The 16,536-nt window shown below is 34.9% G+C and overlaps 1 protein-coding gene across 10 annotated transcripts in view; it reads right to left on the bottom strand.

Moving 5' to 3' along the window:
- Window positions 1-16,536, bottom strand: part of TCERG1 (transcription elongation regulator 1) — a 59,005-nt gene that overhangs the window by 25,459 nt on the left and 17,010 nt on the right. For 7 of the 10 annotated variants that reach the window (XR_005019196.1, XM_036845681.1, XM_036845689.1 and 4 more), the window contains 5 exons: window positions 14,556-14,618; window positions 13,151-13,351; window positions 12,312-12,424; window positions 11,096-11,184; window positions 1,021-1,181 (listed from right to left, as the gene is read on the bottom strand). Coding sequence is in view for 9 of the 10 variants with exons in the window: in XM_036845681.1 (XP_036701576.1) it covers window positions 1,021-1,181; window positions 11,096-11,184; window positions 12,312-12,424; window positions 13,151-13,351; window positions 14,556-14,618 (627 nt within the window). In the remaining variant the exon portion in view is untranslated. The remainder of the gene's footprint in view (window positions 1-1,020; window positions 1,182-11,095; window positions 11,185-12,311; window positions 12,425-13,150; window positions 13,352-14,555; window positions 14,619-16,536) is intronic. The other 3 variants (XM_036845685.1, XM_036845688.1, XM_036845690.1) reach the window with 1 other exon arrangement.

The following is a 16,536-nucleotide window of genomic DNA, read 5'->3' as shown; positions in this document are numbered from 1 at the left end:
ATATATAATCTACGAAGATTTCTCAATTATTATAAATGACATACCAGGATTTGTTTCAATTGAAGTATTAAATGATTCATTTATCATGCTTCTATACTACACAAGGGGGTTCTTTAAAAACACAATCATAATCTGCCTGCCAATGCAGGGGACACGGGCTCGAGCCCTGGTCTGGGAAGATCCCACATGCCGCAGAGCAGCTGGGCCCGTGAGCCACAACTACTGAGCCTGCACGTCTGGAGCCTGTGCTCCACGACAAGAGAGGCCGCGACAGTGAGAGGCCCGCGCACCGCGATGAAGAGTGGCCCCCGCTCGCCGCAACTAGAGAAAGCCCTCGCACAGAAACGAAGACCCAACACAGCCAAAAATAAATAAATAAATAAATAGTTATTTTTTAAAAAAAACACACAATCATATCAATACAATGGCAAATTACCAATAAAACACATGCAATAAAAATATGTACAAATATTTCTACTTATTATATATCATATATACTGAAATGCTATCTGAGCATAAAGTAGATTAAAAGATTATCTCTTAATAAGGTGCAGGAGTCTCCCTAGTCTCAGGAATAAGGCTTATCTTCTCTAAATTTCATCAAGTTTAAAAGACCTTTGCATTTTTATTTTACAAAACTTTAGTAAACTTTATTTTAAAAATACTCTGTACAGTTTATTTCAAAATATATATTACTAATCACAAAAGGTGCTAAAAGGCTCACTGAGGAGCATTTTAATAAGCATGGAGCAAGCATGAGCAGTACCTACATATCTTGGACTGACAACCTTGAAAAGGACAAGAAGTTAAAAATATATATATATATGATATTTTACAAAACATAATTTTACCCAAATTCTCTACTTTTTAAATTACTGAACTCAACCTAGAAGAGCAGTCTATTTTCCATTTCTCAAATATTCCTTGAAAACAGAGAGGATTTCTAAATTGCCTCACATTTTCCATAAAAATATTAAAAGAGTATTAAAATTAGAGGGTAACTCCTAATTTAAAACTTACTCAGTTTCTTCACTTCTTCCATTCCTTTTTTATGAGGGGGCTCCTGAATAATTTTGTCAACATCCGCCCTTCCAATCAGATCATCAGGTCGGTCCCACATAGAAAGACGGGTGGTAGGATTATAAAAGAAGACCCTCTCATCACCAGTCCAAACAACACACCTATGAATTGATTCAAACATTATTTTCTTATGTAATGGAACATTATTTTATAGTTAGGTCTTTTACTACCATCCAACCAAAAGGGGAAGTGGTGGTGGGGAAGGACACACTCATATTATTATTACTTACAGAGAGCAAAATATGATTTTTAGAACAGAAGAGAGCTGACTGGCTGAGGGTAAAATAGCAGCTCAACATACTAATGGAGAAAACCAGGAAAAGCAAAGCAATTTGTGATCAGAATTTAGAGTGCTCAGGAACTGAAGTTTGGCACACTCAATTTTAACCTATCACAAAAGATGAACTTACTAGCAAAAAATAATGCTATTAAGCAGTTCTGAAGCTAAAGAACAGACCATGGCACCCTACATATTACATAATACTTCTTAATATTTCTTACCAAACCAGATTACAAACTCAAATGCAATCATTTATGAAGGCTTTAATATTTGACTATATCAAATATTAAAAAATAAAGAGAAGTCCCCATCGTGCTATGGCACTGTAGCCCACTACAGCCCACTGTTCCTATTAATTACAACTAGAAACTCAGCAACAATATAGAAAAAAACAAGTACGTAAGAACTCTGTAAGGTTTTTTTAAAAAAATAAACAGACGTATGGAGTCAAAATTTAGAGAAGCAAGGGTATAAATTTCCCCTCCTCCCTCAAACCTCTGCCCTGAGGTGGCCCCTGGTTGCACAGTGATAGTAGCACAGGCAGCTAAAACTCTAAGAGAAACCAGGTCTTTATGACCAGATAATCAAAAGTTAATCCACAGCTGCCATCAAGGTGACCTAGATGCTGAAATTATCAAACAAAGCCTCTATTGTTGAAATAATCAAAGACTTTACAGCAGCAGTTATAATTACGTCTCATGAGATAAGAAAAACAAAAACAAAGATAAGCAAAAACTTGAAATGAATGAAGACAAAAGTTCTAAGTAGAGAAACTGTGAAAAAAAAGAATGAATAGTGTCTCAGAAACCTATGGGACTATATCAAAATGCCTAACAGACACGTCATTGGGATCCCAGAAGGAGAAGAGAATATTGGGGCAGAAAAAATTTGAAGACAAAATGGCTCCCAAAAATCTCCAAATTTGGTAAAAGACATAAATACTAAGGAAGCTCAGTGAACCCCAAACAGGATAAATTTCCAGAAAATCATTTTTAGACACACATAATCAAACAGGTGAAAATCAAATATAAAGAAAAATCCTTGACAGCAGCTAAGAAAAATATGGCACAAAACAAACAGGGAAACAAGTCCAATGATCGTGGATTAATTACCAGAAATCAGAGGCAAAAATACAGTAAAACAACATCCTTAAAAGTTCTGGAAAAAGGAAATGCAAACCTAGAACTCCATATACAGCAAAAATATCCTTCAGGAACAAGGGAAAAGAAGACAATCCCCAATGAAGGGAAACTAAGAGATTTCATCTCCATCAGAATTGCCCTATAAGAAAGTTTTTCTGAAAGGAAATGATTCTTCAAAAAAAAAAAAAAAAACAAAACGCTGGATCTTTAGTAATGAAGGGAAAACAACAGAAATGGTAAATATCAAAGATATTTTCTCCTCTTAAGTTCTTCAAAATATGTACGAAAAATTATTCAAAATGAACCTATATGGTAGCAAGGTTTCCATATTTTATGTGAAGTGGTACAATAATAACTCTAAGTAGGCTATAATGGTTAGGTATGTACACTGTAATCCCTAGAACAACAAAAATTAATGCAAAGAGATATCACCAGAGAGCCAACAGATAAATTATTAAATGGAATATTAGAAAATGTTCAAATAATTCAAATGCAAGTAGTAAAGGGGGAACAGAGGAACAAAAATAGAAAAGACAGAAAAAATAATAGATCTAAATCCAACCAAAAGTTACATTCATGTGGTTGTTCTTTCTGTTTATTTTTCTCAGCCTTCTCAAATGTTTCTTCTTGTTCTTGACTATGTACCAAGCAGAACCTGTTCACCTTTCTACTATTTCCAATGTGGCTTTAATTTCTGTTATTATATTCTGTTATTTCTGATTTCATATTTCTCTTCCATTTATTTCATGAATTGCATCAGAATTGACAGAGTGAATAAAAACACAAGACACTACTATAAGCTGTCTTAAGAGACAAACTTTAAACATAAAGTCATAGAAAGGGTGAAAGTAAATGGATGGGAAAAGATATACCATGCACACAACATTAAGGCAGGCATGGCTATTTTAATAACAGATGAAGACAAAGGGTATTATGAGATAAATAGGGTCATTTCATAATGATAAAAAAAGACAATCAGGAACACATAACAAGTGTAAAGTGTATATAAGCCTATTTACAGAGCTTAAAAATAGATGAAGAATGGACCAATTAGAGAGGAATACGCAATCCCATTATAAAAGATTAATAGAACTCTCTCTCAACAACTGACAGACCAACCAAACCCCAAAACTAACAGTACTAAAGGCCATCTGCTGAACAACAACAAAAAGACAGTGACTTTGAAAGTATCAAAACCCAAGAAAGTGCATGCTTTGACCACAATTAAATCAGTAACAGTGAAATACCTAGAAAAACCCCAAATTAAGGAAATGAAATGACAGACTTCTAAATAATACATGAGTCAAAGAAAAAATCAAAAAGTAAATTTCATAATAGTAAGAACTGAATGGTAATGAAAATACAACATACCAAAATCTGTAGGTTGGTGCTAAAGTAGTGCTTAAAAGGAAACTATGTTAAGCTTTAAATGATTATATTAGAAAAGAACTAATACTAATGATGTAAGAGGACATCATAAGAAGCTAGAAAAAGCATAAAGTAAACCCAAAGTAATTAGAAAAAAGAAAAAATAAGAGCGGGAAAAGGGGGGAGGGGCCTAACCACCCCAAAGCTGGTGGTCTTTACGAAAGACCACAAAATTGGCAAACCTCTGGTTTGACTGATCCAAAAAAAGAACACATCACCACTATGTGGAAAGAAAAAGGGGTTATCACCACAGATCACAGACATTAAAGGATATTAAGAGAATAATTAAGAACAAAGAAATCTAAAGGATATTAAGAGGAGACTTCCCTGATGGTCCAGTGGTAAAGAATCTGCCTTCCAATGCAGGGGACACAAGTTGGATCCCTGGTCGGGGAACTAAGATCCCACATGCCGTGGGGCAACTGAGCCCGCACGGTGCAACTAGAGAGAGAAAACCTGCTAGCCACAACTAGAGAGAAGTCCATGCACCGCAAGGAAGACCCAACATAGCCAAAAGAAAAAATAAAGAAAATATTTAAAAAAATAAAAATATAAAAAATAAAGGACATTAAGAGAATAATTAGAACAAATTCAACCTAGATAAAATAAGCAAGTTTCTTGAAAAACTTACCAAAGCTGACAGAAGAAACTACAACAAAAATAACTGAATAGTCCTATAATTATTAAAGAAGTTTAATTTGTTATCAAAAACCTTCCCAGGGCTTCCCTGGTGGCGCAGTGGTTGGGAATCTGCCTGCCAATGCAGGGGACACGGGTTCGAGCCCTGGTCTGGGAAGATCCCACATGCTGCGGAGCAACTAAGCCCATGAGCCACAACTACTGAGCCTGTGCTCCGCAACGGGAGAGGCCGCAACAGTGAGAGGCCTGCGCACCACGATGAAGAGTGGCCCCCCACTCGCCGCAACTGGAGAAAGCCCTCGCACAGAAACGAAGACCCAACACAGCCAAAAAAAAAAAAAAAAACCTTCCCAAAAAGAAAACTCTGATCCCAGATGGTTTACTTGTTAATTCTATAAAACCTTCAGGAAAAAGTACTATCATCTTACAAACTTTCAGTAAACAGAGGAATGGAAATCTCCAATCACCACCCAACTCATTTTTATGAAACCAGCATAAGCCTAATACCAAAACCTAACAAAAAACATTACAAAAGAAACTTACAGATCCATATCCCACAGGAGTATAGATGCAAAAATACTTAATCAAACATTAGCAAATCAAATCCAACAATATATTAAAAAGATTAATCTACCATGACAAGGCTTATTCCAGAAATGCAAAGCTAGTTTAACATTCAAAACTCAGTGTAATTCACCATATTAAAAGAATGAAGGAGAAAAACTCATTTCGAAAGGTGCAGATTTATGATAAAAACACTAGCAAATTAAAAAAAAAAAAAACCTATAGCTAGTATTATATCTGATGTAAAAGACTGAATTTTCGGAATTCCCTGGTGGCACAGTGGTTAAGAATCCCGCCTGCCAATATGCAGGGGACAGGGTTTGAACCCTGGTCCGGGAAGATCCCACGTGCCACGGAGCAACTAAGCCCGTGTGCCGCGACTACTGAGCCTGCGCTCTGGAGCCCGCGAGCCACAACTTCTGAGCCCGTGTGCCACAACTACTGAAGCCCGCGAGCCTAGAGCCATGCTCTGCAGCAAGAGAAGCCCACCATAATGAGAAGCACGCGCACCACAACGAAAAGTAGCCCCCGCTCACCACAACTAGAGAAAGCTCACATGCAGCAACAAAGACCCAACACAGCCAAAATAAATAATAAATTTATATTAAAAAAAAAAAGACTGAATTTTCTCATTCTACATGGCGAATAAGGGAGGGATGTTCACCTCTTCTATTTAGCATTGCTCTGATATGATAGTCCTAGCAATAAGAAGAGAAAAATAAGTGGCATTAAAGACCAGAGAATAAGAAATAAATGTGCTCCCATCTGCAGGTGATAGAATTATTTACGTAGAAAATCCCAGAGAATCTACAAAACAGTAATAAATGCATTTAGCAAGAGTCTAGTCTACAAAATTAATATATGAAACCTTATCACATATAAATTTTATATTTTTATGAGGTCAAATTTAATTTATCTTTTATTTACTGTTTCTAGGTTTTGTGTGTCTTTCTTAGGAAGCACCCCATTCCTTCTCCAAAAATGCAACTATATGGTCCTAGTGTTTTTACAGTCCATCTGAATACACGGAAGATAACCACTTGTCCAAATTATCTTCCAAGTTCTGTTGATGAAGGAATGTACTATCAGCGTAACCTTAATTCCCTAATTTATTATTTTCTATTTCTTATAAGATGGGTAAGTGCTAACTCTAAGTTAAACAAATTGTTCAGCTAAGCAAGTATGCTACTTCATTTGGATAATCAAATTTTATTAGTTTATTTTTTTGATATCTTTAGATGTTGCTCTTCAAATTATTATTTCTTTAGAGATAAGCTAGATGTAAAACGTGAAGTTCCATGTTTTCCTTAACTATACTAGAATTCTTTTCCTGGTATCTCAGAGCATCAATCTGACTTTTTGTTGTTGTTGTTTTAAGAATAAAGAGAGGTCAAAATTAGAAGCGTTTTATATTTCCTAGATCAGCAAGCTTTAGTTTCTGGTTCTAAGAGAGTTTTTAATGTTTTGACAAAAATTTTTAAGGTCATTGAGAACTGTAACTTTTTCCATTGCTTACTAAGATTGCATCACAAAGATTTAGCCTGCCATAAATTTTTTACAGTCCCGTACAAAGTGCAAATTGAGGGCTGCCTGTATTTGCCATGTTTTATTTGTCTGTAATCTGTGTTGGGTTTTAACTTATGAAAAATTTATCTTTGAACTTATAGTATTTAAACTTTTGTATTTAACTATAGTGGCACAGGGACTTTATTTTTATTTATATATATATTTATATCAATTGACTGCTGCTTTTCTAGGGTTTTTTTTTGTTTCCATAGTTTTTTACCCCCAATATTATGAAAAAAATTGAAACATACAAAAATATCGAAAGAATGTTTCTAGAACAATGAACACTATATACTGACCACCTAGATTTTACAGTTAACATTTTATCATATATGCTTTATCACTTATCTATCCTTCCATCAATGCATCTGCCAGTCTTATTTTTCTTGATACATTAAAAAATGCAGATTATCAGTACACTTCACCCCTAATCACTTTATCATGCATATTATTAGCACAGGGTAGTTTTGTGACACAGGAATTCTTTGTCCATAGTTTTTCTATTAATGCTGAAATGTCCTGACAGTCTCTCACTCCACATTTATCACTAATACCATTGGAGCTGTATTAGCACACCTAGGTATTCTGAAGCCAACATGAGTTAGTAGAATATCACCTCCATCTCCAAGTAGTTATTGCTATTAATATGGATCAAACAGTGTTTCAGAAATTGGAATCGAAAATTTAGGCTTAGTTTTTTCCCAATAAAGTTAAACATCTAACAAGATCGCTTAAGTGTCTCAGGATGGTTCTAATGGAAATTCTTGAAGAGAACTCTGCACTGAATAATTGGATGAAAATGTATTACAGTCACCACCCCCCAACTCCTGCCTTTAAATTAATTATAAAGAGAGATCAAAACTAGAAGTATTTTGTATTCCCTAGGATCAGTAAGCCCTAGTTTTTGGTTGGATTCCATGACAAAAAAGACTTCCACAAAAGATTTCACCTAGCAAAAATGACTTTGAGATTCATCTGTGTTGTTGAGTGTATCTATAGTTTGTTCCTTTTTATTGCTGAATAGCATGCCACAATTTGTTTATCCATATACCTGTTGATGCACATTTGGGGTGTTTCTAGTTTTCTGTTTTTCCACTCCTAGATACCTGCTTATTTGTAATAGCCAAAAACTGGAAACAGCCCAAATAAATTACAAATAAAACTGTTACGAACATTCTTGTAAAAGTATAGACATATGTTTTTGTTTCTCTCGAATAAATAGTGGAATGGCTGAATTATTTATTATATATTCTTCCTAGGAAACTGTCCAACTGCTTTGCAAAGTGGTCCTACCATTTTGAAATTCCCATCAGCAGTGTATGAGAGTTTCAGCTGCTCACCATCCTCTAAAACATTTGGCATGCTCAGTTTTCAAAACTTTTAGCCATTCTAATAGGTGTGGTTTTAATTTACATTTCTCTGAGTACTAATGACAAGGAGCTTCCTTCACATGTGCTGCTTGTAAAGTACATGTTCATGTCTTTTGACTACTTTTTTGTTGGATTGTTTTCCGTATTATCGAGGTGTGCGAGTTCTTTATGTCAGAGTTAACAGCAGTATACATAAAAAGCTCCCACATACCAATAAGAAAAAGACAAGTCCATAAAAAGATGAGCAAAAAACTGTAAAGAGGCAATGCACAGCCAATAGACATAAAATAGGTTCAATTATACCAACATTCTGGAAACATACAAGATTTCTTTTCTTATCAGAATACTAAAGATTTAAAAGGAATATCCCTACACTGGTGAGAGTGAGAGAAAACTGGTACGCTCAGGCTGTTGCTGGGGAATATTAACTGGTACACCCCCTTCTTCCCACAAAAAAAAACCCTTTCTGAGGTCTATTTAGCAATATTCACCAAAATTTTAAATAGCTGTATCACTTGATTCAACAATTTCACTTCTAGAAATAAATCCTACAGAAATACTTGGCATGTGTTCCCAAAGAAATATGTATGTATAAAGGATGCCCTAAACAGCAACTTTTGTAATGCCAGGGCAAAAAAACCAAAAAAAAAAAAAACAAACAAAAAAAACCCCACAAACAATACAAAAACAGAAGACCACCTAATCACCCATTTGTAGGAAAATTACCTATTTTCATACAACAGAAAACTGCTATCACAAATAGATTTACATGTACTAAAATTGCAAAATGTCTAGGACATATTTACTAAAAAATTCAGAAATAATATACTTTCTAAAGACACTGTAATGTGCATGTATAACACACACACATCTCTACACACATGTGCATAAAACACAATATAGCAAAAGGTGCAGAAAGCATATGTACCAAACTTTTACTAATGAGGAAGGGCTTGGTGACAGTGGAATTCTTCTATGAAGTAATTTTTTACTTCATATAATTCCTTTATATTGTATGCTTTTTTTTTGTATGCATTCATCTAATATCATATCAGGTCAATGAGAAAATAAGCAAAGCACAGGAATTATAAATATAAAGCATAAGAGAAAAAGTAAGGGATTTAGAATAAATACAAGATACTCAACAAGCAAGTTACAAATGTTCCAGAAAGGGGGAAAGAAACAGATGAAGAAAAGCATTAATTAAACAAATCCCAAAAGAAAATTTTACTAATCTGAGGAAAGACCCAAGTCTGAAAACTGATAACGGCCACAAAACTCCAGACTGGTAGGGTTTGGAGTTGGTTACCGGCTTTTCATGTACAATACTCAGAGAAACCACAATCTAGAAGTACATTCTTTTAAACAAATTGTTTTCATAACTTTGATTCTAGAACTGGGTAAATATTTTGCACAATTATTTTTAAAAGGGAGCCTGTGTACCAAGTTGGTAGAATAACTACATAAAAAACAACTGTTCCAAAATGCTTTTAAAACACAATGATTTGACTATACATCCCTAGAGTAATATACCCTAAACATAAAAATAACTGGAAAAAAAAAGCTTAAACTGTATTCAGTAATCACACTGTCGGTGATAGTACTGGTCTTGCCTGTGAGAAAAGCAAATGAGTAATTATGTTGCTATCACTCAAAGATGGTTTCCAGAAGAAAAGGAGATACTGAATTAAGATAGATGATGAGAGTCAGTAAAAATCTTGTAGTAGACTTGAACTGCAAGTAATGGTGTGAACTTAAGATGTATCTTTAAATGTATGTATCTTCCACCTCTGTCTACCAAAGAGGTCTAAAAATAATGACTAATTCAGTAGTAACAACTATCCCTAGATCCCACATGGCCTATAAATGCCCCTTCTCACAAAAAGAAACCAGGGCTCCTTGGAAAATGGTTGAATCTAGGTCTGAAATAGGAAATGTATGAGATAAAGATCAAACATGAATCCAATCACATCTCTGTAACTGCCTGCTAACTTGCAGGAAATTCAGGAATGGAGGATTCTATTAAAGAGTACCATGAGAATGCAATAATAAAATCCAGACTGTGGGACTCTATAGAACAAACACATTTATTTTTTCAATATAAAAGCAAGGAGGAAAAAGCAAGGAAAACAAGTTGGAGGGGAATCTGTAGATTATAAGACTTAAGAAACAAGCCAACTCATTGCCATGTGTAGACTGTACACGGATTAAATAAGTTAGAAAAGGAACAGGAGAGAAAGCCCTGATGTGGGGAGAGGAAGAAAAGGGAAAACCAAACATAAGAAGGAAAGAAAAAATAGACTATTCAATGCTAAGATAAAAAGACATAATTTTACAAAGTTCTATAAACATAATCACATATGAGAATATATACACAAAAGCAATTTTAAAACATTTTAAACAATAAAAAAGTAGATTCAGAATCTTAGTGGTTCAAATCTATAATTTTAAACAATAAATATTAATGGCGAGTTCCATGAAGGGAGGAAGACACTGCAGCAGTTGAATTTTGAGCACCCAAAATACAATGAACAAGAACCAAAAAATATTCAGTAGATAAAAACAGGTATTTGAGGACTTCCCTGGTGGCTCAGTGGTTAAGAATCCGCCTGCCAATGCAAGGGGCACGGGTTCGAGCCCTGGTCCGGGAAGATCCCACATGCCGCGGAGCAACTAAGCCCATGCGTCACAACTACTGAGCCTGCGCTCTAGAGTCCGCAAGCCACAACTGCTGAGCCCACGTGCCACAACTACTGAAGCCCGCACGCCTAGAGCCTGTGCTCAGCAACAAGAGAAGCCACCGCAATGAGAGGGCCCGCGCACCGCAGCGAAGAGTGGCCCCCGCTCACCACAACTAGAGAGAAAGCCCATGCACAGCAAAGAAGACCCAATGCAACCAAAATAAATAATAAATAAACAAACAGGTATTTGACACATGCTTTTTTTAAAGTACTTTTTCTTCCTATTGGATAATAATAATCAAGCATGGCAATCAATCAATCAAACAGCTTAAGTCAAGTACATACCATGGAGTACCAGGAATAGGAGTAGTAGCCACTGGTTTTGCCTTCTGGGCAGCCTTTTCTTCTTCAGTCATCTCTTCTTCTTTGGGCTCCTATGGGAAATGATATTACTCCCATTAAATTAATATCACAAAACTATACCTGAATATCCCACAAATATAAGGAAGATTGCAAATACCTTAAAGTACAACCAACATAAGGTCTGTTGCTAGCATACAGAGGAGAGACTCAGAGTCAGAATTTCTAAATAAGTTCTAAATCCTTGCCCCCTAGACAGAGCCGAATTGCATAACAGTAGACCCCATCAGCAGCAGGTCCTATCTTACAGACTCACTAACCATCTGTTTAAGAGTAGAAAGAAGGAAAAGGGTATAGAAGATTAGAGGAGACCTCTTCATTTAAGGTCGTTTCTTTTTTCTGCTAAATTCCTTACTGATAAGACAAGACTACCATTGGTCCCTCATTGAATAAAAAAAGCTTCCAAAAAGCAGAGCTCTTTTAGTGCTGTAGAGAGATTATTCCATGCCACGAGAGGACAAATAAAATGCAACGATCATTCCCCAATATGAAGTTGTACTTCTAATTATAACATGTACCAGTCTGTAAGTCAGGAGGGGACATCAGCTCTGGTCCAAGGTCCTTTCTTTCTAGGGGGGTCTTGGTTTAGTATAAGAAGTAATTTAATGAAACTTTCAAAGGAAAAACTGAATTAGAAATTTCAAAGAACCCTAAAATTTCAGGTCAGATTTACAGCAATTATCTAAAACTAGAGCAAATGGGTTTCCCTGGTGGCACAGTAGTTAAGAATCCGCCTGCCACTGCAGGGGACTCGGGTTCAAGCCCTGGTCCGGGAAGGTCTCACATGCCGCAGAGCAACTAAGCCCATGCGCCACAACTACTGAGCCTGCGCTCTAGAGCCCGCGAGCCACAACTACTGATCCCACATGCCGCAACTACTGAAGCCCACGCGCCTAGGGCCTGTGCTCTGCAACAACAGAAGCCACCGCAATGAGAAGCCCACGCACTGCAACAAAGAGTAGCCGCCGCTCGCCGCAACTAGAGAAAGCCCGCGCACAGCAACGAAGACCCAACACAGCCAAAAATAAAATACATTTATAAAAAATAAAAATGAAACTACAGCAAATGGATTTTCAGTTACAAGTAAACTGCACCCAACAATCAATGCTGGCTCCCAGGGAAACAGGTAATGGCCCTTTACCTCTTTTATCTCCTTTATTGGCTCTTCTTTAGGATCCTCCTCCTCCGTCTCCATTGGCAGAGGTTCTTCAGAAGGTTCTTTAATTGGCTCTTTAATCTTCTCCTCTAATTTTTCTATTAAAAATTGAGATAACATCACACAGTGGTTCTGATGTAACTTCTGATGAACTTTCAGAGACTAAGCAGTTAAGATATTCCATTTCTAGTTATTAACCACAAAAATAAAATGTTCTTCCTTGTAATATCATTGATTTGAATCTAATGTAATGTTCAACTTCAAATACCTTGCTATACCAATCAGGAAACTGTCAGCAGAAAAGAACTACTAGGATTTCAGAGGGACATAAAGTCTTTCAGGTCATTCACATATCATTTGTAGCAATCATTCATTCTGCTGAAAGGGATAACATACTAAAAAACAGAAACAGGGACTTGTGAAATAGAAAATTATGAGTCCTCTTCCCCCAAGATTCCAACAGCCTAAAGTTTTTCTTCAGAACACATACAATAAACACATTCCTTCCTGATCATTACTATCAATCTCAATAATGATAACGATAATTATTCAGTAGAATAATTATGCAATTCCTGACAAGAGTAAAATATATATATTAGTGTGTACATATAATTTAACTTCTCCAGATGATAAAGTGATGGACAAACACGTAAGTAGAAGAACTGGCTTTTTAAATAAATACATATTTATCAATTCAGAGGAAATAAATAATCCAACACTATGTAACTAGAAAATCCCTCAAACGTTTTAAAAAAGGAATTAACTCAGAATTTCAAATAGCATTTCTATTTATACTATGTCCCACCAAGTCATTAAAACTATACCTTTTTCCTTTAGCTCTTGGGGTTTTTCCCAGGTTGATTCTAATGTTCTATTATTATAATAGTATGTCTTCCCATCTGCTGTTTTATATTCAGTCCACTCAGAAACTGCTGTTGCTCCAGCTAAGGTAGCAGGTGAAGCTGCAATAGCAACCTGGGGGTGTATCATGGGTACAATAGGAGGGGCCATTCCTGGCAATACACCTAGAAGAAGAATAATAAAAAAATTAGATCCAAGTATCAAATTGTGATACAAAATAAAGCTTTAAAATATGAGCTAAATCTTTCTATTAAACATTAATAATGAATGAGCCAGTTGAAACAAAAAAAAATCATATAAATTATGATTTAATTACTTAAATCTATATCCCTGGCTTACTTCTAATGCCTAAATTCAATTAGGTTCAGAAATTGAACCCAAGAAGTACCTTAAGAACAGTCAGAAATTTGGGTCACAACTATAAGTGAAATCTTAATAAATTATAACATAATAAATTATAAAAATAATGGTATATTCTCTACTTATTAATAGAAATATATTTTTATAAAGAATTTCCTCAAATTCTAATGAAATCAAGGCAACAAGCACATTTACTAAGCATATTTCCTGAGGCAAAATTGTTTTCTTGTTCTAAGGTACCTACCTAAAAAGGATATGAATTCTACTTTAAAGTAAATGACTGAAAAAATAAATAAGTAAAAATAAAGTAAATGACTGAGTTTATTATCAAATCAACTTTAATATACTAAGTGATTAAGTGAGATATGCCTGTAAACTCTTTGACAGTTTATTCTTTTCCGGAAAGAGAGCAATGTTTCTTTTTTTTTTTTAAAAGATAAGCCAAGATTTATATTTTTCACCAGACAGCTAAACAAGCTGGTATTATAAATAAAATAATCAAAAACGTGAATCAAAATTGAAAAAAAAACCCCTCAAATCCTATATTAGAATTTAAGTTTCAGGTAATTAACTTCAGTAACTTTAAATTGCAAATTTATACTATACACACAAATATTCACACACATATACTCACTAGCATGCAAGCATAATCACATCACTTTACACATGGAAATGATTTTTTTATATTTAACTTAAAAACACACGTCAAAAAATAAAATTAAATGTTATGAATATGAGAATGAAGTTGTTTACACTTATTACAAAAATTAAGATATAAAGTGATTTGACCTTATTTGCTTTTGTGAACCAACAAAGCTAATACTACAGGCAATCGGGAAAATTAAGTGTTGGCCAAATATGACAACTGCATTTATACTGCTCATTAAAAAGAAAAATATAAAAAAATCCACTCACTTGGGCAAAATAAATAAATAAAAGGATAAACAACAACATTCACTACCATGCCAACTTACAGACAAAACAAACTAAGATGGTTTTAAAAATTACCGGTCTTGGTGGTAGCGACTGTCTTTACATACGGGCAGCTGACTATTTGCATCATTGCTACACCTGTAAAATGGATAAGCAAGCATACGTTGGAAAGCTGCCATTGTATGTCGGCTACCACTGGGATTCAGGGGAATAATTTACCACTACAATTTAGAATGTTATTTCCAATGAAAAAGACCAAGGATGGAGTAGAATTTCTTTTTGTTTGACATTTTGTGGGAAGTGGTGCCAAATCCAATGATAACTAATTCTAAATTATAGCATCAATTACCTTTTTATCAAACCAGCTGATAATATCTGAAGGAGTCTCAAGAGTTTAAATTCAACAAAGGAAAGCCCCTTCATTACGTATGCATAACAAGTTTTCATGTTTTCATGTGGGACATTTTCCCACAGGACATCAAACCCATGCTGCTTAAGACACCAGTGAAAGGCAGACGCAGCATGACACTAACAAGACACTTTCTCTGTGCTGCTGCTAAGTGGGAACTACATGCAAAAGCAGAGGCATGGAGCATAACCATGCAGAAGTAGAAGAAGAGTAAGATAGGACAAAGAGGGGCGGGAGGAAAAGGAAGAAAATAAAGTATGAGACAGATCCAAATATACCACTGCAAATAATACTTTAAATAAAAGGGCAAAGATGAAGAGGAGGGTAGCATTCAACTAATGACAAAATATCCGTGTGTAGTGCCTGCTGTATGGAACGCCACGGGCTTGGAACACTGTGGGGGCAGGCTAACAAATTAAGAAGAAGACAGCCCCTTTAGTATCATTTATGACTACATGGGCTGATTACTTTAGAAACCTCAATCGTTTAAGCCAGCTAAAGGAGTAGCACTTGTATTAAAGAATGGAAATTACGTACAGTTCTTAGAAGAATGAAGACTCATCATGATGCATTACAATGGTGATAAAAAGGGAATGAAAGGAAAAGCTGGAAAACTAAGACTGATTAATTGAGGAAAATCAAAATTAAGAGTGAATTTTTTAAAACTTTTAAAGGAAAAGGCTGAAGGCAAAGGGTTGGGAAGTTAAATTTTATTTTCTATTTGTTTTGGCTAAAAAAAAAACTAAACCTATTTTGGTACTGATAAAAATTTAAAGTAATAAATTCTTTTCCCCACTAAAGTACATAAAAATAAATTTTTCCTAATTCAGAGACTAAAATTAAATTAAACCCCTGCATTTGTAAATAACATACCTATGTTCACGCGCACACACACACAAAATACTGCCAATTTTTGAAAAGTGCCTTAATTTCTTAATTACTATTTTAAGTAAAAATATTAAAGCTAAACTTTCTATTAACAATGAAACTAAAACAAACGCACTGGATCAAAAAAGTATGCTGAGTAAAGTTATATGTATAGTTTTATTTTCCATAATGTTTAAAGAAAGCAATGGAAAAATTCGTTTGATTAAGGAAGTTACAGCATATATTAGGTTTAAATTAGTATAAATACTGCTATCTGCAGGATCACTGAGCCTACTAAGTCAGCACTAGAAATTCAATTCTTAGACTATATGAACTTTACTCTCAAAGAGTAAAGTTACTCTCAACTCTCAAAGTGTTCTCCAAAACCATCCCCTAATAAGTAATTTCAACTATATAACTTAAACAGAAGAAAGTCAAATATATTCATATTTAGGCCTAACTGCCATTGTTAAATATCAGCTGCGCCAACACAGAACTCTTGTATTTGACTATCAACATTATAGGCCATAATAAAAGGACACGTCTGTTTCTTCTCGTGTTAAAAAGACCAACTTAAGGTTTTCTAAGGGTGACTATATGCATATCATGAAGACTCACAAAATAACCAAACATCTAAATTTTTAACCTTCTTTAAAAAGGAGCATTTGTTCAATTTTCCTACAACTCTGCCCTCAAATTATATTCTACCAGGAAATTAGAAAATTCCATTTAGAATTCTGGATAATCCTGATGTCACTGACCATAAGCTTCTTAAAATTC

The sequence above is a fragment of the Balaenoptera musculus genome, chromosome 3 (assembly GCF_009873245.2).
Source record: "Balaenoptera musculus isolate JJ_BM4_2016_0621 chromosome 3, mBalMus1.pri.v3, whole genome shotgun sequence".
NCBI classification, from domain to species: Eukaryota; Metazoa; Chordata; class Mammalia; order Artiodactyla; family Balaenopteridae; genus Balaenoptera; species Balaenoptera musculus.
Note: the sequence above shows the minus strand (reverse complement) of the source record. Positions and strands in the feature narration are given on the sequence as shown.